This window comes from Schistocerca gregaria, chromosome 1 (genome assembly GCF_023897955.1).
Source record: "Schistocerca gregaria isolate iqSchGreg1 chromosome 1, iqSchGreg1.2, whole genome shotgun sequence".
Classification (NCBI taxonomy): domain Eukaryota; kingdom Metazoa; phylum Arthropoda; class Insecta; order Orthoptera; family Acrididae; genus Schistocerca; species Schistocerca gregaria.
Window position 1 is genome coordinate 782,145,099 of NC_064920.1, and position 24,518 is coordinate 782,169,616.

Consider the following 24,518-nt stretch of genomic DNA (forward strand, 5'->3'; position numbering starts at 1 on the left):
TATTCAAGAATAATTTTATTTTACAGATGCACATTACAAATATGTGACAGAGTCCCTTGCAGTATTACAATTGTTTTTGCTTTAAGCTGTAATAATACTACCGAAGGGTCTTTATTTTAAGAAAACCTAATACTGAAGTTCTCGCAAAATAAAAAGTGCCTTTACGATTGTGGCACCCTACGCGTTGGACGGTATCGATCTGCATTCTAGTTACACAAAGGTAATATAAGTTTTTCAGGCTTTATAAATACTATGTAAACTGGAAGTCTACTGATATGACATATAAAGTGGCTATATTGAGAAAATGTCTGAGAAGAGGGGTGGGGTGTGGGAGATACAGAATGCACATATTAACTTCTACAGTAAAGAATATCAAAATGAACTTATAAAAACAGCACTATTCTAGGTATTTAGACGGTTCAAATGAAACGGAATGTGGTTTCTGTTATGCAATTTTTGTTCATTTCTTTCTCTTTAAGTATGAATTTTAGCATTAAAAAACTGACATTTTTGAAAAATTACCAGTGCATATTTAAAGCAACTTAATATTTGTTTGCTATATCACACAGTATATCTATCTGTTATGTATCTTGATCTTCTTCCCTACTGTGCCCATAGAGTATAAATTCCTTCCAGGAAGGTTCCATGCATATTTTCTAAAACATCATCTTCTTTTAAAATAAAATAGCTGCTGAAATGCTGACAACCAATTTTTTTCAGTTTTATGAAATTAAGGCACATATTCAGTCTCTAATATCTGAGATCAGGTTCTTAAAAACTGTTTTAAGTATACACAGAGGCAGGAACAACATTTAAGTAAACATAAATTCATCACACATCATCTGGGCAAAGATTTGGACATGGAGAGTGGTATCTTCCAAGCTTCATCTGGAGTTCCTCTGCACAGAAAAAAGAACGTAGAAAAATCAATGTTATGCATCACAGAAAGACAGTTTCAACAAAAAATAATTGACAGATAAAATTATAGATGAACAACATAAATTTATTCTTAAATTCACAGTCAGTAAACTTAATTTTGTAAAAGAAACTACTACCTACCTTCTTCTGTTCACATAATGACTGCAGGATCAGAAGAATGTTAGTTAGTCCAATTTGCAAATAAAGAGGCCAGTTTTCAACAGCTCATATGATTTTAGTTTATTATGTTTATCTGTAGATTCCCAGTTTTGTACTCCTTTCTTAAAGACTTTTGTGCAAAGATATAGAACTTATGAACATGGGCCTCTCTCACTATCAGGCCTGACTGAACTGCCTTTTCTCTTTAACCATACCTAACCCATTCTCCTTCCTTCCTGAGGAAGGTACTAATAATTCCAAAAACTACAATAGTTTCGTATACTTTTATATGTTTGTCACAGTATAAAAAATTTGTCTCTTGAAGGTAAGCACTTGGTAGCAAATCTATCAATGTGTCGATTCAGTTTCATATTGCAACAAGGGCTAATGTGAAAGATGTTGTAGCAATTGATGCTCTGTACTACTACCAGTTATCTCAAGCAAGATGATTAGCATTTTATGCACTGTCTGCAGATGAAGAGCAGGTTAAACATTTTGCCTTTCATATCCTGGCTGAAAATCTGTTGCTTGTGCTTGTGTACACATGGGTTGCTGTATCAATTATTTCAAAGTGGGTCTGCAAAGTTTTGCCTATGTCTTTGTTGGTTAAATTTCCACCAAGCTTAATCTCAGCTGCCTCCTTAATATTACTGTGGAGCTGCAATACCTGTAAGACCAGTGCCACAGAAGAACAATTTGAAGCCAATCATGTGTGACCTGTTTGTAAACAGTAAGGCTGTGAAATGCATAATGACCTGTACATCAATTATACTTGGAAGCACACTCGACGATGTTGTAGAAGATGTCTGCTGGCATTGGCTGGTCTCCAGCTTGGGACTGGGTCACTGTACCCAATGATTACGGGTGGAGCTCCTGGGGAAAACATAGAACTCCCTTTCCTCAGTTGTGGGACTCATCAGGCCCCTCCACTGAGGTCTGACCAGCTTGGGTACTTTGCCAGTAGCTACACTACTGCCAGCATAGCCCTCAGCACCACTAAGGCAAGCAAACCCTCCTGCTTGGCTCTAAATATGCCTGCAATAAGGTGGTGACACTTGAGAGGAAGGTGAAAGAGGTATTTTTATGTGTCATTTTATGTTGAAAGAAACAACTGTCTATATAGAGCTAATGAAAGCTACAGAAAAATCTGAAACATTCATTAGCATTCATGTGTTGTGCTTGCCACCAGAATTCTTTTGTAAATCTACCAAAAACATTCTGATTGAATCATTAACTGTCTGATATTCAGTATGTTTCTATTATTATGAGGGTCACTCAAATATAAACTGGAATATTTTAACGCAACTTTCTTGGTGGTATATACCAATTAAAATGGAATGCATTATTTTTCTGCATAGTTCCGTCAACAGAAACACAATTTCTCCATAAAATCAAAAGATTTTTGATCACTTCAAGGAAGAAAGAAGTTGGCTGTACCAGTAGTCAATTGTGTACATACTAAAAGTTATTTTCATAAGTAAGTGTACTAAATTTTATATTTTTTTTAGAAAAAGAATATTTGAAAAAAAAAAGACAATGTATTGTTGATATATTTGTTGACTATTTTTCCACATAATCACCATCCCATTCAATGCATGTGGTGAGACATAGCACAAACTTCTTTATGCCCTCCTTTAAGAACTCTCCCACCAGCTTCTTCCACTACTTCAGGACCTCTTTCTGCACTGCTCATCAGCTGAAAATTTAATTCCACTTGTGTGTATTCAGGGAGATGGAAAGATGATAACCTGAAGAAGCCAAGTCAGGGGATTGCGAGGGGTGTGAGGGATCAACACAGCCCTATCAAATGAGTCCAAGGGTGCCTTGGTAGCTAAGGCTGTGTGAGGAGGTGTGTTGTCATGTAACAAGCACACTCCTCATCAGCACTCCCCTGCTTTTGTTTCAAAAGCTCCTTTTGAGTTTTTTTGGGAGATTCCACAATATCGTTGTGCACTGATGGTCCCCCCCACCACCACTCTTGAGGGAGAAATTCGACCAAAATCATGTCTTTTCAGTCTCAGTATACTAAGGCCATGAGTTTTTTGCCTGAAATTGTGCTTTTGAATTTTTTGGCAGATGCAGGCAGCATTGATGTGACACCATTGTGATGACTGTCTTTTTGTCTTCAGTGTATAATGAGCCATCCAGATTTTGTGTCCAGTCACAAAATCCTTGCCTTCCAATTCAAGTTGCTCGAGGAACTTGTGGAATCTCCTGACTCAATTTTTCTTGTGCTGCTCTGTTAGCTGTTCTGGGACCCATATTGCACACAGTTTTCTACATCCCATAATTTGTATGAGTGTCTCAAAAGAGAGTTGTGGAAACTTTGAATAAATTTCATCTACTGTCAACTGGCTGTTTTCACAGTTTCCTCGATTTTTTGCACCAACTCATCTGACAAAAGGGAAGGTCTTCCACTCCTCTGTTCATCATGAACATATGTACTCCCTACACCACTTAAACATGCTCATTCTCTTTGTAACACCTTTATGATTCAGGAATAAATTTCGGTAGTTGTTACTTCTTCCTCGAGTAGGAGGTAGCTCACAGCACATGACTCTCACTTGCTAGGATTTCTTTCTGTCCTCTTTCACACAACTGGACACTACAATGTGAGTTTACATATTACCGAATCCTGTGATGCTCACTCTGGTCAGTGTTATGGTCAAGTACACTTACTTTCGAACATGTCTCGTATTTGACTGTAGAGTCGTCTTTCAAACCTTTCATTTCCTAACTCCTCCTTCGGTGGACCAAACATGTAGTAGCTACATAGAGACATGTCTGGACTTGGAGGTTGTTATGAGGTCATCTTTGGAGCTTACTAAGGAGGACAACATGAACTGGTTCTAGGCATTGCTTGTTGCAATAAACAGTCTTAGCATCGTTCAGCAGGCTGCATTTGCCATTCTTTGCCTACGCAGATAGTCAATCTGCAAGGCACCTTTTGAGCCACTAAACTCGGCAGTCAAACTTTTCCCAGCTTAGAGTTGAGTCTTGGCCTTGATTTCCACTGCCTCTCCAACTTCCCTCTACTCAGTACCCACCTTCTTGTTCTCTGGGGTATTGTGATGGACTAATGTTTCACTGACATAAAGTATTGAATAGAATTGGCAAGAAGAGGCATTTGTGGCACAACTTGACAAGAAGAAGGGACCGGTTGGTAGGACATGTTCTGAGGCATCAAGGGATCACAAATTTAGCATTGGAGGGCATTGTAGAGGGAGACCAAGAGATGAATACACTAAGCAGATTTAGAAGGACGTAGGTTGCAGTAAGTACTAAGAAATGAAGAAGCTTGCACAAGATAGAGTAGCATGGAGAGCTGCATCAAATCAGTCTCATGACTGAAGACAACAACAACAACAACAACATTTCACTGCAGATGAAGATTATTTCCACTAAAATCTCTCCTCACCCTTTAAAGGAATTCAAAAGTTATGACGAATGTCTTACAGCACATACTTTTAGGCCTGGTGACAGGAGCAGGAACTCACGTGATTGATATTTTTCGTATCAAAGTATGTCTGATAAAATGGTGTGGGCACTTTCAATACTTATCCCCACTTGCGATGCAATCTCGATGACAGTAATGTGACAGTCATACTCTGCAAGCTAACATCCAGATTTAATATTGTCTTTATTGGTGTCTATAGCTTTGATTTTTCACTATAATATGACCATTTAGAATCTGATGGGCCCAACTGCACATTTGAGTTTTATACAGAGTAGCATTACCACATTGGGCCAGTAGTTTCTTCAAAATGTTGTACCTTCGTTGCTGAGTAAAGAGTAATAATGTGCAGAGCAAGAGTGAAATGAATGAAGTTCCTGTTACATTTGATTGAGGCATGTAGCTAAATCCAATGGGTTAGAATGTTTGATCAGCACAGCCAGATAAAAAATTTTCTATTAATTTTTTTTCCAAGCTGCATAGCAGAGCTCAACCTAAGACGACGATAAATGATGTCACGGGCTGCTTCATCATGCCTTTCTATTCTCACAGTGAATGTTATTAGGGGAAGAACCACAGACAGACATCAGTAACTCCTAACAGCCCTGCACTGACATTATTTTCTGCTCACATATGAGGTGCAAATTATTTCTACAAAATTTTATTATAACTTTCTCAAGTGCTTATACAGATCTAATCTCTAACACAAAATTTTTTGGATTATTACTATCCTAAAATGTAAAATTATTACATTTAGAAGTATGTTGCCTACAAATCCTGATGATCGCTACAGGGTATCCAGCAGAGTCCCCAATTTCAAAATAAAATTCCTCGAAAAATAAAATCAGTAGATGATTGCAACAAATGGCATGTTTATTTTGAAATCTGTAAGAATTTTATGCAAAAGTTTCAAAATAGTTGAAAAAGCTGCTAGCAGATGGAGCTGTAATCGCAATATCTAGTATCTACAAATAGTGTGCTGCAGGTCAGAGTAATCAGTTCCATTACTGAAAGGTGAAAGGAGGATAGCAAACTGAAGGAAGCGGTTGAAATCATATACACCACTGAATTGTGTGTTTTTCTGATATTGGAATACCACAAGCTAGGACACAATAAGGTGCAATTTTCAAACACAATTTAATACGCCAAGAGAATCCCATCCAATAAATCATTTACAAGCTCTTTGCCAAATGCCAATGGACAGGCAGCACGGGTGATGATCTATTGGGGAATGTTGCCCCAGGCAAACTGTAGTTGCTCCTGAAAGTGTTGCCACAATTTTTCGAATGGTTCAGCAAAATCCAAGCAAGAAGAACTGCAGCAGAGACTGGATTGGGGTATTCCAGCATGAGACAGATCCTACACATGCTTCCATTCGAAATCCAAAGCCACCAGGCCATACATGTGTGAGCTGTGTGAAAGGGGGCTGACTCTGCAAACCAAATAAAGTGCACTTCCACCTGAATGGATTACTGAAAAAAATAAAATTGGTGATTTTGGGGATCTGAAAATACCCACTTGTGTCAAGTGAAACCACCATATTCTCCCAAAGTTACTGTCTAAGCTGTGGCACACAACAGTGGCATTATTGACCCTTTTTCATGTAACGATCTATCACTACTGAACATTACATTGCAATTTCAGAAAAATTTGAGGCTACACAGCTAGTGTTGGAGGACCGACCAGGCACTGTATGGTTCACACAAGTGGAGTCACACCACATCACACAAAACAGGTGTTTCACTTTCTAAATGAATACTCTCAGAATAAAGTCACTGCACTGGATTATTGCAAATTTACTTGTGCAGGGATGGCCTCTATATTCGCCCAATCTGACTCCTTGAGACGACTTTTTGTGTGGCACACTGAAAGATACTCTGTAACAGAACCATTCCACCACACTGGGCAATCTTGAATCAGTAATCTGTGCGCCATGTGATGGCAAACTTCATGGTTGATTTGTGCCACCTCTATACTGCTAGTGGTGGACCTTTATAAGAGACTGTGATGTGACTGCAAATACTGCTTGCAGAGGATTAGTAATTATCATGCTGATACCCTACAAGTTGCACAGTGTATAGCACTATCTGGTAGCAGCTGAAACTTCTGTATACAATTCTTACAGCTTTCAAAATAAACACATCTTTTTGAAATATTTAAATTTGAAATCAGGGGCTCCTTCATTAGACACCCTGTATGTCCTAGACTCATTTCAGAAGTGATGCCCAACAAACTGATGCCTGTTTCTCTTCCTCTGCAATAAAGGTACAACAAGTTTCATACATACTTGCACTGGAGACACTAAGTTTGCTCTAGCTAGTGTTATATCCTTTAAAGAAATATCGAAAAACTGACAGCTATCTTGTTTAAGAGGCTGAGCTGGGACCTAAATTTCATTCTGAATGCAAGTCAGAGGTATATGTTCCTAGTAAATAAAGGACATCAGCATTTTTGATGTTGATAGCATTACTTACAGAACTTCTCTTTTCAGATAGTCTGTGTGAAACTACAAAACTTGGCAATATCACACAAAAATGGCAGTTGCCCACAGATTCCATCCAGATATCAAGCAAGATACTGAAGCAGAGGAGTAATTAATAATGAATACTCTAACTGCTGCATTTAGTAGCAAGATGTCAGTCATGCTCTTATATAAAAAGTTCAATTGTGTAACATTAAATAGACACAAGACACCATGTTATCGCAGTACCAATTGCTACTTGTATAATTTACAATAGGCATAGCTCAAATTTTCTCCTTTATGTAAGATACCTTTTACTTACCACTTATCCTGTATGGAAAAAAGATTTGGGCCCATTCATCTGACCCATCACAGCAGTCACAAATACCATCATTTACCTGGTTTGATGGAACACTTTCTGACAACAGAAATGAAAAAATATTACACATTCGAAATACAGCACACCAATAATAATTATGCATACAAATGATCATTAAAGACACTTTATTATGCAGCTACAGCATGTCTCCTTACCCCCCCCCCCCTCCCCCAGGATCAAGAAAGACCAAGTGCAGCAACAGATGTGGAAATTCACTGACAAGCAGCATTCAAATTCCGGGATACTACAAATAACAATCTACTGTCAGTCAATTGGTTAAAGATGTGTTAAAATAAAAAATAAAAGCCAGAAATATAACAGATTAGAGCAACATTTGACAGACCTTTGAATGATGCTTGAAATAAAGTGCACTAAATGAGACTGCACACCCTCTGCTAACCAACACACAAGCATCCTCTTTAAAATTATAAGATTCTACATTAAACACTAAATTTTAAATTCTCAATTGGCATCTTGTTTGCTGTACATGAAACAGAGTATCATTCAAAGGAGCATCAAAAGTTTCTCTAATCTATTTCATTCCTTGCATTTAAACAATCATTTCACAAGCATCTGACTGCCAGAAAAGATAAGGTGAGGCAAGAGTCATAAAAAGAAATTTTCAAAATAGAAAAGACACTATACATATGACAAGGACAGAATGATAATGCATAATGTTAACAGGTGAGGAGGCAAAAGAAAGCTGTGCCAGGAAATGAATAATAAAAAAAATGGGCATAAATTGAAACATGGAAAATAACAACTACCAAGCACTTATTTGAATGCCAAATTCTTTTTTCTTTTGTACCTATAATATGTAATATTAGATGTATGTCTACATCTATACTCTGCAAACCACAATGAGGACCCACTGTACCAGTTATTTGGGTTTCTTCCCGTCCCATTCTGTATGGATTGCGGGAAGAATAATTGTTGGAATAACCCCCCCCCCCCCTCTCTCTCTCTCTCTCTCTCTCTCTCTCTCTCTCTCTCTCTCTCTCTCTCTCTCTCTCTCTCTGTGTGTGTGTGCGTGCGTGTGTGTGTGTGTGTGTGTGTGTGTGTGTGTGTGTGTGTGTTTAATTATACTAATCTTATCCTCATGATTCCTATGTGAGCTAGAAATACGGGACTGTAGTGTATTCTTAGAGTCATCATTTCAAGCCAGTTCTTGCAACTTTGTTAATGGGATATCTCGGGATAGTGTATGTTTATCTTCGAGATCCTTCCAGTTCAGTTTCTTCAGTATCTCTGTGACACTCTCCCACAGAACAACAACCTCTGACCATTCGTGCTGCCCCTCTCTGCAGACATTTGATATCCACTGTTAGCCCTATTTGGCATGGGTCACATACTTGAGCAATATTCTAGAACCAGGCGCACAACTGATTTGTAAGCAATCTCCTTTGTAGACTGATTGCACTTCCCCAGTATTTCACCAATAAACCGAAGTCTCCCATCTGCTTTACCCATGACTGAGCTTATATCCCTCCTGCGGATCCAGGGGTTAGAATAGGCCTGAGGTATTCCTGCCTGTCATATGAGGTGACTAAAAGGAGTTTCACACGTTTCGACCTTTATGTGATGGTCCCCTGTAGGGTTTGACCTCTATTCTTCAACATTTTCCCGAAGAGCATGCATTGAGATCTTTAACCCACTTCCTTGTTGTCGCATTGCAGTCCTGCCCACTCTCTCTCTCGGGCAAGGACACCTTCCTGGGTACGTTTTCTACCATGCACTATGCAGTGTCAATTTCTACGTCAACGATGACCATGGACTTCTTTGCACCTAATATCTAGCACAGTAGCCAGTCCGTTGTGGTGGGCCCACCATGTACCCTGTTGGTTGTAGCCCCTTGACCACACAGGGATCACTCTGCTGATGCCTGCACCATTAACTCCCCACGTATGTCAAGGAGTAGATGGCCATCCCCCATGGGCCATTGGGACTCCCGACAATGGCCATCCTACCAGGTGGCCTTTGCTGCGGCTGGGTGGCGCCTGTGGGAAGGGCCCCTGGTCGGAGTGGGTGGCATCAGTGCAGATGACACGCGATGAAGCGTAGTCCATCATCTCTTGCTGGTGGTGAAACACCAGCAGTCTCTAAGCGATCACAAGCTCAATTCAACACACAGAAGTACGACCCCGAATCGTTCCCCTCCCTGGCCACACCATGGGAGGAATGTTCGGCTAAGGATGGCTGCGGATATAATTCACCCCTTGTATGTTCGCGAGCTGATGGGGAATCTTTCATGATGATGAAGCCTCAGATTTTTTGTTGAGCATTTAGAGAACAACTTTGGGGAGGTGCAGGGATTGTCCAAAATGAGATCTGGCTCAGTCCTGATCAAAACAGCATCCTCTGCCCAGTCGTGGGAGTTACTCGCTTGTGACAAGCTGTGGGATGTTTCTGTACCCATCATGCCCCATAAGAGCTTAAATATGGTCCAGGGTATCATATTTCACAGGGAACTTCTTTTGCAGTCTGACAATGAGCTGCACTGCAATTTAGAGCAGCAAGGTGTACATTTCGTCCGGTGTGTCCACCGGGGGCCGAAGGGTAATCAGGCCATTGAGGGTGATACATTGCCTGAGAAGATCAAGGTGATGGCCTACCAGTGTGATGTAAAGCCCTATATCCCTCCCCCAATGCGGTGCTTTAAGTGCTGGAAGTTCGGCCATATGTCTTCCTGCTGTACTTCCAATGTCACATGCCGAGATTGCAGGCATACATCACATCCCAATACTCCATGTGCCTCTCCTCCCATCTGTGTCAACTACGGAGAGCACCATTCACCTTGCTTCCCTGACAGCAGGATTCTCCAGAAAGAAAGGAAAATCATGGCGTACAAGACCTTGGACAGACTGACCAGCACTGTGGTTAAGAGAAAATTTGAACACCTGCATCCTGTGCGTACGACATCATCTTACGCCGCCGCTACAACAGTTCTGGTACCATCAGCTCCACCAACCCAGGTCACCTCTCAGAGCTGGAAGACTATACCTGCCCCCTTGATGCTGGGGAGCATCTCTCTCCGTGTTGCTCCATTGCCACCTAATTCGGGAGCAATCCCCCCCCCCTACGATCGGGGATGTCCGTCCCCACTTCTAAGCTGGAGAAGCATAAGTCTTCTTTGGCTTTTCTCGCTAGAAAGGGGTCCCAGGTTTCTACTAGTGGGAAAGACAACACCCGCCATTGGCTGAAGAGCCCAAAGCAGCTAGCCATAGGGCTTCACGCTCATCTTCAGTCCTGGAGACTCAGCCAGTGAAGTCTTCCCAGCTATGGAAACCCAAGGAGCAGCGAGAAAAATCCAAAAAGAAAACCCCTAAGACCAAGGAAATTGCGGTGGCACCCACACCACCACAACCTACAAGCTCTGCGGCTGAGGATGGGGTGGAGATTTTGGCATCCGCTAAGGACTTAGATCTCGCCAGATCCTAAGACACAATGGATATAAACTGCTCAGGCAATAAATTGGTGACAGCAGGTGACTGAGGCGTAAACTGCCTCACTGAATGTTCGGTGCCTTCCTAGTCTCACAATGTCATCCTCCAGTAGAACTATGGCATTTTTTTCCACCACCTGGCTGATCTACAGCAACTGTTAAGCTTTACACCTGCTATCTGCATTGCCTTCCAGGAAACCTGGTTCCCAGCTATGCAGACCCCTGCCCTCCACAGCTATAAAGGATATTACAGGAACCGTAGCGACTATAACTGAGTGTCAGGTGGAGTTTGCGTTTATGTCCTGAACTCTGTCTGTAGGGAACATGTGCACCTTCAAACCCCTCTTGAAGTTGTGGCTGTCAGAATAGGACGACGCAGGAAATAACTGTCTGCAATGTGTATCTTCCTCCAGATGGTGCAGTACCCCTGAATGTATTAGTTGCACTGATTGATCAACTCCCTAAACCTTTCCTACTTCTGGGAGATTTTAATGCCCATAACCCCTTGTGGGGTGGTACCATGCTTACTGCCCGAGGCAGAGATGTCGAAACTTTACTGTCGCAATTCGACCTCTGCCTCATAAAATACTGGGGCCGCCACACATTTCAGTGTGTCTCACAGTAGTCACTCGGCCATTGATTTATCAATTTGCAGCCCAGCACTTCTCCCATGTATACAGTGGAGAGCACATGATGACCTGTGTGGTAGTGACCACTTCCCCATCTTCCTGTCACTGCCCTAGTGTCAGGCACATGGATGCCTGCCCAGATGGGCTTTGAACAAGGCGGACTGGGGAACTTCCACCTCTGCTGTCACCGCTGAATCTCGCCCACACGGTAACATCGATGTGATAGTTGAGCAGGTGACTAGCACAATTATTTCTGCAGCAAAAAATGTGATCCCTCGCTCTTTAGGGTGCCCAAGGTGTAATGCAGTCCCTTGGTGGTCGCCGGAAGTTGCTGAAGCAATTAAGGAGCGTCGGCGAGCTCTACAATGGCACCCTTCCCTAGAGCACCTCATAGCCTTTAAATGGCTCCATGCCCCTGTTTGCTACCTTATCAAACAATGGCAGAAGGAGTGTTGGGAGAGATACATCTCCACCACTGAGTGCCACACGTCACCTTCCCAAGTCTGGGCAAAGATCAAACATCTTTTCGGATACAGTGTCTGCCATGTAAGGAGGAGATCCCAGGTTTGAGTCCCGGTAGGGGCACACATTTTCACCTGTCCCCGTTGATATATATATATCAATGCCCGTTAGTAGCTGAAGGTTTTAGTATAATTCTAATTTCTTTCAACTGGATCTGGTGTGATGGCGTCTTTCCATCACAATCGCAGGAGAGCATCATCATTCCGGTGCTCAAACCTGGTAAAAACCTGCTTGATGTAGATAGCTATCAGCCTATCAGCCTCACCAATGTTCCTTGTAAGCTGCTGGAATGTATGTTATGTCAGCGGTTGGGTTGGGTCCTGGAGTCTTGTGGCTTGCTGGCTTTGGGAGATGGAATGGTATAAGCATGCACAACAAACTGTGTGTCATTAAGGAGACTATGAATGTGTGGAAGTCTTACATGCAGGCCTCTCACAGGGAAACAGTCCTCTGCTGGCTCCGCATTGGCCATACGTAGCTAACGCATGTTTACCTACTCTGTCTCGAGGACCCATCTCAGTGTCATGGATCCCAAATGAGTCGTCCATCTCTTGCAGGACTGCCCACTTTTAGCCGCTCTGCGGCAGACTTTTAACTTTCCCAGCACCCTGTCTTCGATGTTGGGCGACAATGCTTCTACAGCAGCTTTAGTTTTACGTTTTATCCGTAAGAGTGCATTTTATACTTCTATGTAGGTTTTAGGCATGTCCTTTGTCCCTCTGTATCCTCCACCTTAGTGCTTTTAGGGTGGAGGTTTTAATGTGTTGCAGAGTGGCCAGCCAATGTAATCTGCTTTCATGTTTTACTCTCTTATGTTTCTAGCATCTCTCTGTTGTCTTCTTGTTCTATTTTGTTACTTTTAGTGTTTGTTGACTTCCCTTCATTCTTGTGGCTTTTCCTTTCTTTCCGTTTTCTGTTATATGTTTCGTCTGTTTTATTCTCACACTTGAGGTATTGTTTTATTAGAAACCAGGGACCAATGGCCTCGTAGTTTGGTCCCTTCTCCTGCATTTAAACCAACCAACTGAACCTATATGACCATTTCATTTCATATCCCTACAAAGTGTTACACTCAGGTATTTGTATGAGTTTGCCGATTTCAACAGTGACTGACTGATATTATAGTCATACAATACTATGTATTTTTAATTTTGCAAAGTGCAAATTTTATGCTTCTGAACATGTAAAGCAAGTTGCCAATCTTTGCACCAGTTTGAAATCTTATCAAGATATGACTGAATATTTATTCTGTTCTTTCAGACAGGACTTCATTACATCAGCAAAAGCCTGATTGTCTGTAAGGTCACTAAAATACAACATGAACAGTAAGGATTCCAACACACTTCCTTGGGCGACACTGGAAGTTACTTCTACATCTGCCAATGAATCTCCTTCCAAGATAACATACTGTGTCCTCTCTGCAAAAGTCATCAATGTAGTCACAAATTCTACTTGTCACCCCCTTATGATCACACTTTTGATAATAAGCAAATGTGTGGTACGGAGTTAAATGCTTTTTGAAAATCAAGAAGTACTGCATCTACCTGACTGCTTCAATCCAAAGCTTTCAGTGTGTCCTGTGAGAAAACTGCATGTTGGGTTTTGCATGACTGATGTTTTCAGAATCCACGCTGTTTGACACTGAGAATGTCATTCTGTTCAAGAATCTTTCTTATGTTTGAACTCAGAATATTTTCTAAGATTATACAACAAATCGATATCAAGGATGTGCGACAATAGTTCTGTGGATCACTTCTACTACCCTTCTCCTAGACAAGTATTACCTGTGCTTTTTTCCAAGAAGTGGGTGTGGTTCGTTATTCAAGGGATCTGTGATACATTATAGTTAGAAAAGGGGGGCTAACTCAGCCACAAATTCAGTACAGAATCTTGTCAGGGATTCCATTGGCCCTTTTTAATTATTTCAGCTGTTTTTCAGCCCCACAGACACTAATACTTATTTCATTCATCTTTCCAGCAGTATGAGGGTTAAATTGGGGCAATTTTTCTGTGTTTTCCTTTGTGAAAGAAAATTTGAAAACTGAGTTAAGCATTTCAGCTTTTGCTTTGCTACTCTCAATTTCAGTTCCTGTCTCATTCCCTAGGGACTGGATACTAACTTTGGTGCCACAAACAGCTTTTACATATGACCAGAATTTCTTTGGGTTTTGTGAAATATCATTTGACAATATTCTACTATGGTAGTCACTGAAGGTATCACTCACTGCTCTCTTGATAGCCACATACACTGCATTCAGCATCTCTCTCTCTCTCTCTCTCTCTCTCTCTCTCTCTCTCTCTCTCTCTCTCTCTCTCTCTCTCTATAGCCGTATGCTGGTGGTACTGATTCAAGTGCTTTTGGAAGTAAAGAAATGTTGTAGCTTACTGACTGTCTTGTCTCATGGCTTTCAGAATGTCACGTGAAAGAAGCAGAAGCATAGTTTCGCATGACAATGCTGTTCGGCATGGAGGCATTAATTTTGTTTGAAATATTTTTTGAGACCAGAATGACACTGAGTATACTTGACAGTTAAAAACTGAAATACACAGTATTGATGGTCCATAATAAAATTTACTTTATAGCCAGTTGTAAAGCAACTTTCTAGACCTAGAGAGCTGGAAGCAGTTTCACAACGAACTGTAAAATAAGTATTATTTTTATGTTTTTAAAATGTATATGCTTTTCCAAGTACCAATGGAATATTCCATAAATACTGGATGGTAGTTTTGCCGATTTCTTCTGCTAACCTCCTTGTAGATGGGAGTGACGTGCTTTCTCCCAACTACTGCATACCCCCCCCCCCCCCCTCTCTCTCTCTCCGATCTACCATTTTAAAAAAAAAGTGGGGGGGAAGGCCCTTACTCAGCCATCAAGACCTGGTGTTTTGTTCAGTTTTAGTGATTTGAGCTGTTTCTCAGTGACACTGACTCTACTGTCTGTATCACTCATCTCTGCAGCAGTTTGAGAATTAAACTGGAGGAATATACTGGATTTTCTTTTGTAAGGGAACATTTGAAAATTGGGATCATAAAAAATCTGGTTATGCTTTATTACTGTTTGTTTCTGTTCCTGTGTCATCCATAACTGAGTGGACACACTTTGGGGCCACCAATGTCCTTTGCATATGACTAGAATTTCTTTGGTTTTTGAGAGGGGCACCTTTCCATAATATTCTGCTAAAGCACGGATTGCCCTCTTGACTATGTAATCTAACTTTTACTTCCATTTTGTCACTTTGTGTATCAAAGGAAATGACACAAGCAATCATTTGGAATTGTGGTGTTTCAAGAAAGGTTGCTGTAATTATGTCACATGCCCTTCATCACGAATTTCAATTGTGTCACAGTTGCAATGGACATGACGACAAAACAGAGGTACCACTCTAAAAGTTACACAAGTTGTTATTTGTTTCCATGTGCAATGCAGTGAATAGCTGCAAACAATCAGATACATAGATGAGCTGCTTCCTGTAAGTTGGAAATACGAAAGATCGCACACAAAACAAAAACATCTGTGCCTATAATAAATTTAATTTAAGGGTAGAATATAACTACTCTGACATATCAAAGAAAAACTAACAATGTCACACTAGCACACACTTGCGGATGTGGTGTGTCAGAGATTGCAATTATGCAGTGTTTATGAGCTACCATATACATTCTCATTTATTCATTCGTATTGTGTTCTGTAAATCTTATCATGAAGTAAAGCCTTTATAGCAAAGTGGGACAAATCAAGTCACACAGGCAAATGCAGTCACTGTAGGTAATTTATCTTAAGTATACAAACAGCAAATTATTATGTGCTAATTATTTACATAGATAATTATGGGAATTGCTTCTAGATTACTTTACTGGTACATGATGAAAAGCAGCAACTTTTCTCTTCGACAACTCTCTTTAATGTTCTAAACTAGGCATTAATGTAACTTCATGCTAACACTTTTTTATCTATACACCATCAGCAAAGCGAAAACAGTTAATTAAACAAAACTGATATCTACTGGTGAAGTATACAGTCTCTTTCTAAGTAAATTTAATGGAACAGCTTTTAACTGTTTGTTTTTCTCCCTGTAGTTTCAACTTCTGTTAGAAATAATGAATCAAATTTAGTGGTCAACAATTTGAATTTAATGCAATCTGTTTCCACACTCCTGTCATCAAGGAGTTTGCATTACCAGCTTTATTTCACCTATGTGGCTCTCTTATCTTTTTTGTTATCATTCAGTCTTCAGGATGAAAATTTTGCTATAACTAGCAGAAGGTAGGCTGTAAAGTTACACAAAAGCTTTGTTTTCAGTACTGAATATAAGCGGCAGCTGCTTAGTAGAAGAGAAGGAGCAGTATTAGTTTATTTTTTATTTTTGACATCAGTTGTTTTTCTTCAACATACATAAAGTAATGCCCATAGTTACTGGTAGATTAGCAATAGTCATAATTTGTTGTTAGAATATTTTGCACAAGTAAACTGGAATGGCTGCCTATTACTGTATAACTTGACTCGTTCCACAGGCCTGAGGGCTCTCCTTCATGAAGGGATTTACAGAGCACAATGAATAAATGAATGAATGTTGGTGTTCATGTTATAGCATATTATGATGCCTTAGCAGATAGTATTAGTTGCAATCTCAGGTTTTTTCTATCAAACTTATCAGTTTCATTGGTTATCATGTAGTCTACGATTGCTGCTTTTCATCTTGCAGTCCAGGTGTGGCCTTATCATGCAGCTTACGTAGAGGTTTCTTTTATCTTTTTCTTTCTTTAATTGTTGTGTCAAACAGTTTTTGTCCACTGCGATTTTTTTTTTTTACATGTTTTCCATGTGGTCCTATTTTGTTCTTGTCCACTTATTAATCTTATATAGACTTTGTGATGTTTTATATTATATGTCTCTGTTGTATCACTTAAGCCTTCAGGTAACATTTTACCATTGATAGTTGTAGTTGACTCACAATGAAATGAAGTGCAAAAAATCGTGAAATAAATCAACAGGAACCAAATCTATAAAAACGAAGGTGGAAAGGAAGGGACAGTGTCATATGGAGGCTTTATGCTGTCACATGGATTCGAAAAACATTAATCATATGACACTCAATTCATGTTCATCACACAATAGCCTCAGTGCCATGGAGTGAGGAGAGAGGATTAATGCAGTGTTTATAGACATTCAGAAAGCTTTTGATTCAATTAGACATTCTCACCTTATACAGAAAATATGTTATATAGATTTGTATCAGGTCTGTGACCAGTTAAAAAAATTCCTGACAGTATGGACATAGCACCTTGTCCAGGATGGAGAGTCATTTACACACACTGAAGTTAGTTCAGTGTGTGTAGACTGCCCCACAGTAGTGTAACATGACTACCACTTTTGCCAAATATATACTGTGTTCACTTTCACTGCACTGGCCATTAATTAATCCCATAAGACACTGTTAGCTGAATGTAAAATAAGCCACAACCATGATCTTCCAGTCAGTGGGACAAAACATGCTAAACTGAGTATCTAGATTAGTTAGTCCACACCAAAAATCCTTGTTTCCTGAGACTAGTATGACCTACGACCTGCGCCCTCCCGCGCCCCCCCCCCCCCCCCCCATTCAGTTCCTGGGTATGCCCTTGCTTATATATCAATAATATAATCCCTAAATGTTTATCTGTGGTCAATAACAAAAATGAATTTAAAATTAAATATACAATTCACAGTTATAATATTACAAGTGGACATAATTTCTGTACAGATCATGAATTATCACTGAGGGTTCACAAAGGAGTTTTATGTTCTGGTCCGAAAATCTACGACAGGTTGTTAGCAAACCCCAGACAAGAAATTGAAAATCTCTATATAATCAAAAATAAAGTAAAGGCATTCCTCATCAGACATGCCTACATTTCATCAGAATATTTGCATAATTCTAAAGATTATGTTAAACAGATCTTGATTCTCTCAGTATAGATAACTGACAGAAGTCAGTCTGTCTATTTACATTATGTTATCAATAATTGGTTATTTTAGAAATCTACATAAATTATTTAAAAGTCTTGGGTGAAAGCAGTAGCTACACTGTAGAAGAGAAAGAGCAGTAGCTTTTCTTCATAGTGGTCATTTTTCTCCTGGCATGCTCCGTATCAATTCAGGCAGGCTGGGAAAAAAATCTTACCTTCATAGTCTTCGACATTATTGATTGTAGCATATGTTAAAATGAAGTACTAAGAAGGAAACATGTATTTTTTTTTTGTTTTCTCCACAAAAAAAAAAAAAATCTGCTCCGAGATACAGCCCTCCAGAGATTACACTGTGTATACCATTTTGAGTATGCAATCTTTGGAAAAGATTTTAAAATGCTGTACCTCTGGAACAGCTCTAGATTTTATTTTTTTAATTTGAAAGATAATTGCTTTATTGTTACAAAGAAATCCTCCATTTGGACCTATTTGTCAAAGTTCTTTTACTATAGTGTTCTGAACTTTTTTTATAATTTATGGAATAAAATTATGATTTTTTTCTGTTTGATTCATACCATATAGTTCTCCATTCCCTAAAAAAGAGAGCTTTCACTTTTAGGTTGAACAGGTTTTCCAAACAATTTGGATTTTTGCCATACATAAAACCTGTTTTATTACCACAATATCACATAACAGGCCCATAAAAGTCAAAACCTACCCTTATTTAACAGAATTTTAGTTTTGAAAGGTGAGTAAGAGACTCATTTTTTCAAGCATTTTAAATGGTTTCAAAATATATGTGAAAGGTCCAAAGACAAAGGTTTCCATTTATACAACTTCTGTGCGTTCTGTTTTGTACTGAAATTAGCCAGTCAATGAATTAAAAATATGTTCCACAGTTTCAGTACCTTCCTTTGATATAGAGTGATGCCTTCCTGTTGAACCAATAAGAACTGGAGCACTTACAATCTTCAAAACATTGTGAACAGGAAGTGAGCACCACTGGCATTGTTGCTGTCCTTCAACCGGAAACCTATATCCAACAGCTGATCCATGTGGCAGCATAAAGTTCACTACAATTTTATTTAACTTGTAACTGGTGTCTATGATCTTTGCAGCCAGCCAGTCTCTCTCTCTCTCTCTCTCTCTCTCTCTCTCTCTCTCTCTCTCACACACACACACACACACACACACACACACACACACACACACACAATCTTCTCAGGTTGTGTATCCTGCTGTTTCTTGGGTATTGGAGAAGTGAATGAGGGCTGTAGATGTGTAAGATTTCACGACCCTCGTAAAATCCTCAGCATTCTGAATCACAGCTGTATTTGGTCTGGAAAGATTATGTTTGGTAGCATGGTGCTTCAGCAGGCCTCTTACACCATCACAAGGCCCCTTCCCGTGACCAGCAACACTATGCCCAGTCAGTTGGCACAAGCAACTTAATTCAAACGGCTGGTAACGATTTTTAAAATGACTAGGAGCAGCATCAGAAATAATGATGATCTTCTCTGCCCCCGTTTGCAATTGAAGAATTTGCTAGCAAAGCACGTGCAGAGTCATTTCCTGTGTCATCACTCATAACTGCAACACTTGTGGTCTTGTTTTGAAAATTTGTCACTCCTGTAAAATTTGAAACCTGGTCATTACTCCAATGATACCCTTGTACTTCTTGTGGGATACTTACAGACCAGTTCTTAGCAAAATCACAATGAAGCACTAAACATAGTTCTTCAGCCTGTACACACCCTTTCACTTCTGCAGTGTGGTGGTGTTGCAATTCCTTCAGATGATGGTGTGTGTGGTGTGTTGCTGCTTTCACTGACTATTTGCAACGTTCATCAATGAAACTGTCAAAGGCAACAGTTTTCTTAATTGGTTTATTTTCTTTCCATGTCGCATATGTAATTTCTGCAGAGTTATCTGCTACGTCTTCCAGGTCAAGTGTCAGTAAAGACATTCCTCCCTTTCCAGGGCAGTCATCATATTCTTGAAACAAACAAGTCTCTAGTTTTACATCACATACTACTAACAGCTTCACACCCAACGAAGGTGTCATGTCACATGCTCCAGTAAGTTCTTCAAAGTTGCCGCACTAAGTTCAAAATTCGGGCAGTACACACACAAACAGATATATCTAGGAGGGTGGGGAACTACCCACTTAGGCCTTGGTGCATAAAATTTTGTTCTTCCAATATGTGAAGTTGTGTAGTTGCTCTTATAAATTGCAAGTCATGTACTTCCTCACTTTCTCAACTTTTCGACCTTCAACAGTTACAGTTAGTGTCTTTTTTGTTGGCACTCTAGCAAGAACAGAGAACAGTGCCATTAATCTTCCAGATAAAATGACTGCACTATTTGAACTTGAGCAGCTTCTACAGGATGACCATAATAGGGATCTGGTCTTCGAAAGACTCCTTTTAGAGACCTCACATTCCTTGATTTGTCTACCATGTACTTCTTTGAAAATATGTCTGGAATAATAGTTAAAACTTGCACCTTTTCACTGTAGGGTTCACAATACTCAACGGCTGAGTTGATATTTGTGAAAATTTCCTGGCAAGGAATGCAAGAGTGCTTTGGTTCATTTTCTTCTGAAGATGAAATTTTTACTTTGAAGAGTGTGGTCAGTTTTGTTGCTGTAGTGTATTCATGCATAACTTTAGTAATTTCTCTGCACTTTCTTGATGCATAGTGCTTATGAGTCGACACTTAGTTCTTTTTCTATTGACGCAAATTCTGCATCATGTGCACCATGGGAAGCTTCACCTCGTTCAGATACTATAATTGTTGTTATTCGGTCAAACCATCTAGAACACAAAAAGTCGTCACTGGAAACATCTTCATTTTGAAACAGTCTTCAAATGAGAACACTTACTCCCAACCTGGACAAAGTGTCCTTTTTGTTGGTCTTATATACCACTTATCGATATGCAAGTAGTCAGCACACTTCACTCTCTTGTGGCCCCAGTCAAAAGGCATTTCAAACAGTCCTTTTCACAGAACACACTGCAACTATGTCAACTGGCAAATTCCTCGCAAAAACAAAGAACTCACTAGATAGTCTCAGATTTCTTAGAAGCCTTAGCAGTAAACAAATTAGCACTGAACAACTGCAATACAGAAACCTGCAAAGAACAACTACGACAAAGAAACTGACACGAAACTACAGCAAAGTATTAAAAAACTGCAACAATGAAAGTGAAAAATATAACTGCAGCAGAGAAAGTGGTAAGACATAACTGCAACAAAGACAATAGAGATAAACATTGTAATAAGGAAACTAATAAGAAACAACTTCAGTGAAAACATACATTACCCTTGAAAGTTTTTTTTAAAAAAAATCTTAACATAAAACCTGTCTAACGTGAGAAAGTGGAAACTTTCCTTTACAGAGAATATAGTACTACATGGCACTAATCAACAGAAAAAACTTTTCTAGATTGGCACTTTTGCATCTTCAAAATGGTGTTCACAGTGTCATCTTTGGAGGCATGTATCTTGGGGCACGAATTTTTTTGGAGAACACAAAAAAACCTGTTCTTTACTTACTCCTGAATTTTAGCATATGCTAAATTCAATAACATCTAGACTATGAAGGTAAACCCCTGCCTGAAGTGATATGGATTATGCCTCCTGGTGTACACAAAAACAAAGAAATCCCCATAGTTATGGATATGTTAGCAGTAACCATAATTTGCTGTTTGTATATATTACACAAGTAGCCTGGAATGGTTGCTTGTTATTGACACAATAAATCTTTTACAGCAGAAGCAGTTAATTATCTGATTCCACAATCCTTAGTAGCATATGTCCTGACATCCAAATTTTACATAACTGATAGTATTATTTTCAATTTCAAGGTTTTTGTCTGTGATGCAGCTATGTATAAGGAAATTCTATCCAGTAAAAACTGAGTAATATCAGGCTAGATCTTGTCAAAATATCAGATTGGTGCAAGGAGTGAGACATAGCTTTCATTGGAAAGAATGGTATCCTTTGATTATGGGATTAATGAGTCACAAAGTCATCCATGTCATACAAATATTTGGGAATAGAAATCTGTGAATTTAAACAATAACATAAGCTCAGCTAGGCTATAAGTAAAACAAATGATAGGCCAAGTTTCGTGATGGGGAAAATGTCGGAGAATGTAACACACACACACACACACACACACACACACACACACACACACACACACACACACACAATTATCCAAAACACTTGTATTGCTCATTCTTGAATAGGCTACTGATCAAGTTATCAGAACAATACCAAGTTGACAGGGGACATCAAGGAGTATATATGAAAGGAAAGTGACACGGAGAATGTAACACACACACACACACACACACACACACACACACACACACACAAAACAATTATCCAAAACACTTGTATTGCTCATTCTTGAATAGGCTACTGATCAAGTTATCAGAACAATACCAAGTTGACAGGGGACATCAAGGAGTATATATGAAAGGAAAGTGACAGTGGTCACAAACTTGTTTGACTGGTAAGAGAGAGAGAGAGAGAGAGAGAGAGAGAGAGAGAGAGAGAGAGAGAGAGAGAGAGAGTGTGTGTGTGTGTGTGTGTGTGTGTGTGTGTGTGTGTGTGTGTCAGAAATTGAAAAGCAGGTACTGTAAGTATGGCGTGTACTTTACTTGGGAACCTGCTTACAGAACTCCAAAAGCTACCTTTCACGGCAAACAGCATATTCTTCGGCCTCGAATGTATCTACCACCTAGAGGAAATTAGAAAACTAACAGCTTGCGCATTCTTCCCATACACCATCCGTGACTGGAACAGAAAACGGCCTTAATACAAGGTACATACAATGTCCTCGCCGAGATTACTACTCCGCTTCCCATAAAGTGAATCCAGTGTCTTAAACCATCATATCGGTTGGTAACATTACGGTAATCACTTAATTCTTAAACTATCTGTAACACAAGCATCTAGAATAGGGGAGGTGTTGGGTTGCCTGGCGAAATGGTTTAGCGCACAAATAAGTGAATTGGCTGCTTGGTTTTCTTCCTTGATGAAACACTTCTTACAGTATATGTCTTGCTGCCACTACGTAACTAAACAGTAAATTTCCGTACGTACTTGACAGACTAGCCTCAGCTTCACAATGAAAAACAGCATTCTTGCACGCGTTGGTTCCTGGTTCATCGCTTCCGTCTGCTGGACAGTCACAGTAATTATCATTCACGAGCCGAAAATCTATCTCTTGTTTCGAACTGTGACATACAAAGTTTCCTTTGGAATTTGGTACATATTTGTACGCATAATTTGGATGTATTCCCCTAACGTTTACTTTTAAATGCCGGATTAATCTTTCCACGTTACCATGTGTGATGGCAGTAAGTGATAGCATTTGAAAGCATAAGAAGAGTATACCGACTAAACACACGAAAACAACCGTGTATTTGAATCGCTTTTTGAGGAACTGTCTTTTCCAATAGTCGAGTCCACGTGATTTCATTGCAGCGGCGTTTCTGTGAATTTATGCACAATTCATTCATGTCAGCCCAAATTGAAGGCATAACATTGTATATTTTCAGCAGATCCTGATCTTGAAAGCATATAATTAATTTACTGTAGTCTGTATTTAATTACAAACTTTCACAGCTGTCTGCTTCCGCAATTGACACGCAACTAACTAACTTCTCCAACAGTTGGCACCGAAAGGTTTCAACTACTGCAGACTGCTTCACTTTAAAAAGTTCTGTTTGTGTCAAAGATGTTAAAATGTCAACAAACTAAAAAGCGAAGACGTGGAGCTCCGATATTCGGTCAAAAGAAGAGAACTGTAAAGCGTGGAAGTGGTAGCGGTTGGCAGGACATGATTGAGTTCCTTGGGTTTGTCATTGTTTACATCGCGGGAACGTCTGTGCCGTCATTTACTGAAACAGTGTAGTCCCGCCAGGCACGTACGGTTTAAAACGTTTTAGTTTACCTGTATAAGAGAAAAATGTTGTAAACCACGAAACCATGATAACTTTTGCGCGTTATTATTTGACAATGAAAATTCTGTGTGATCTTATTGAAAAATTGTAAATACCAGAAGCAAGGGATTTTGCGTCCACAAAGGAACGAAAAATGTTATGCCAGCAAGTATTCTCGCCTACCCGCTAGTATGTTGCTGTCCTAGGTTCCATACTCTCATTTTATGGTAGATTAGAACGAGACCGATGTTTACTTGTGCAGTGTAACACCATAGAGCTGTAACAAATCAAAGGACAAACGTATTGTTTTAGACATTCTGTGCATCAATAATGTTACAGTTTGTTTGCAATAGAATAAAGACTATGTTGCTGATGTTTCTCGGCATTGTCAAGCGTGCTTTGTGCTGCCTCCGTCGACGACGACGGCTTTCAGGTGACCCCGTTCCACTGACTGCAGTCGGTGTTGTTCCTAACACCAATACAGTTGAAAATGACGTAAGTACACATGATACAAGCTTTTATGCAAAACTGTGTATTAGAACAAAAAATTTGAATTCAGGATAACACAGCAATAAACACAATGTATATACATGTACATATGATTAGAGGAAGTTATGGGACATACAAGAGAGAATGCACATTAATGTA

At 39.6% G+C, this 24,518-nt stretch overlaps 2 protein-coding genes across 2 annotated transcripts in view; one reads left to right on the forward strand and one right to left on the reverse strand.

Annotated features, from left to right (window-relative positions):
- LOC126269028 (uncharacterized) lies at window positions 1-23,407 on the reverse strand. The gene is made up of 3 exons (XM_049973960.1): window positions 23,029-23,407; window positions 7,315-7,410; window positions 1-899 (listed from the first exon to the last, which is right to left on the reverse strand). Exons 1-3 carry the CDS (start codon window positions 23,405-23,407, stop codon window positions 832-834), a joined length of 543 nt encoding a protein of 180 aa, XP_049829917.1. The 3' UTR covers window positions 1-831.
- Window positions 23,408-23,806: 399 nt separating this feature from the next.
- The window catches only part of LOC126269012 (receptor-binding cancer antigen expressed on SiSo cells), a 36,634-nt gene continuing 35,922 nt past the window's right edge, over window positions 23,807-24,518 (forward strand). The window contains exon 1 of the mRNA XM_049973959.1: window positions 23,807-24,365. Within this exon, the coding sequence (XP_049829916.1) occupies window positions 24,201-24,365 (165 nt within the window). The 5' untranslated portion in view covers window positions 23,807-24,200. The remainder of the gene's footprint in view (window positions 24,366-24,518) is intronic.

Bases quoted from the DNA above. Each gene is read 5' to 3' on its own strand.
- LOC126269028 (XM_049973960.1), bottom strand. From the start codon at position 23,407: ATGAAATCACGTGGACTCGACTATTGGAAAAGACAGTTCCTCAAAAAG. The intron at 7,411-23,028 runs GTACGTACGGAA...TTCTGTTGTCAG, and splicing joins AGCTGAGGCTAGTCTGTCAA to AAAGTGTTCCATCAAACCAG. The intron at 900-7,314 runs GTAAGTAAAAGG...TTTTCTGTGCAG, and splicing joins TTTTCCATACAGGATAAGTG to AGGAACTCCAGATGAAGCTT.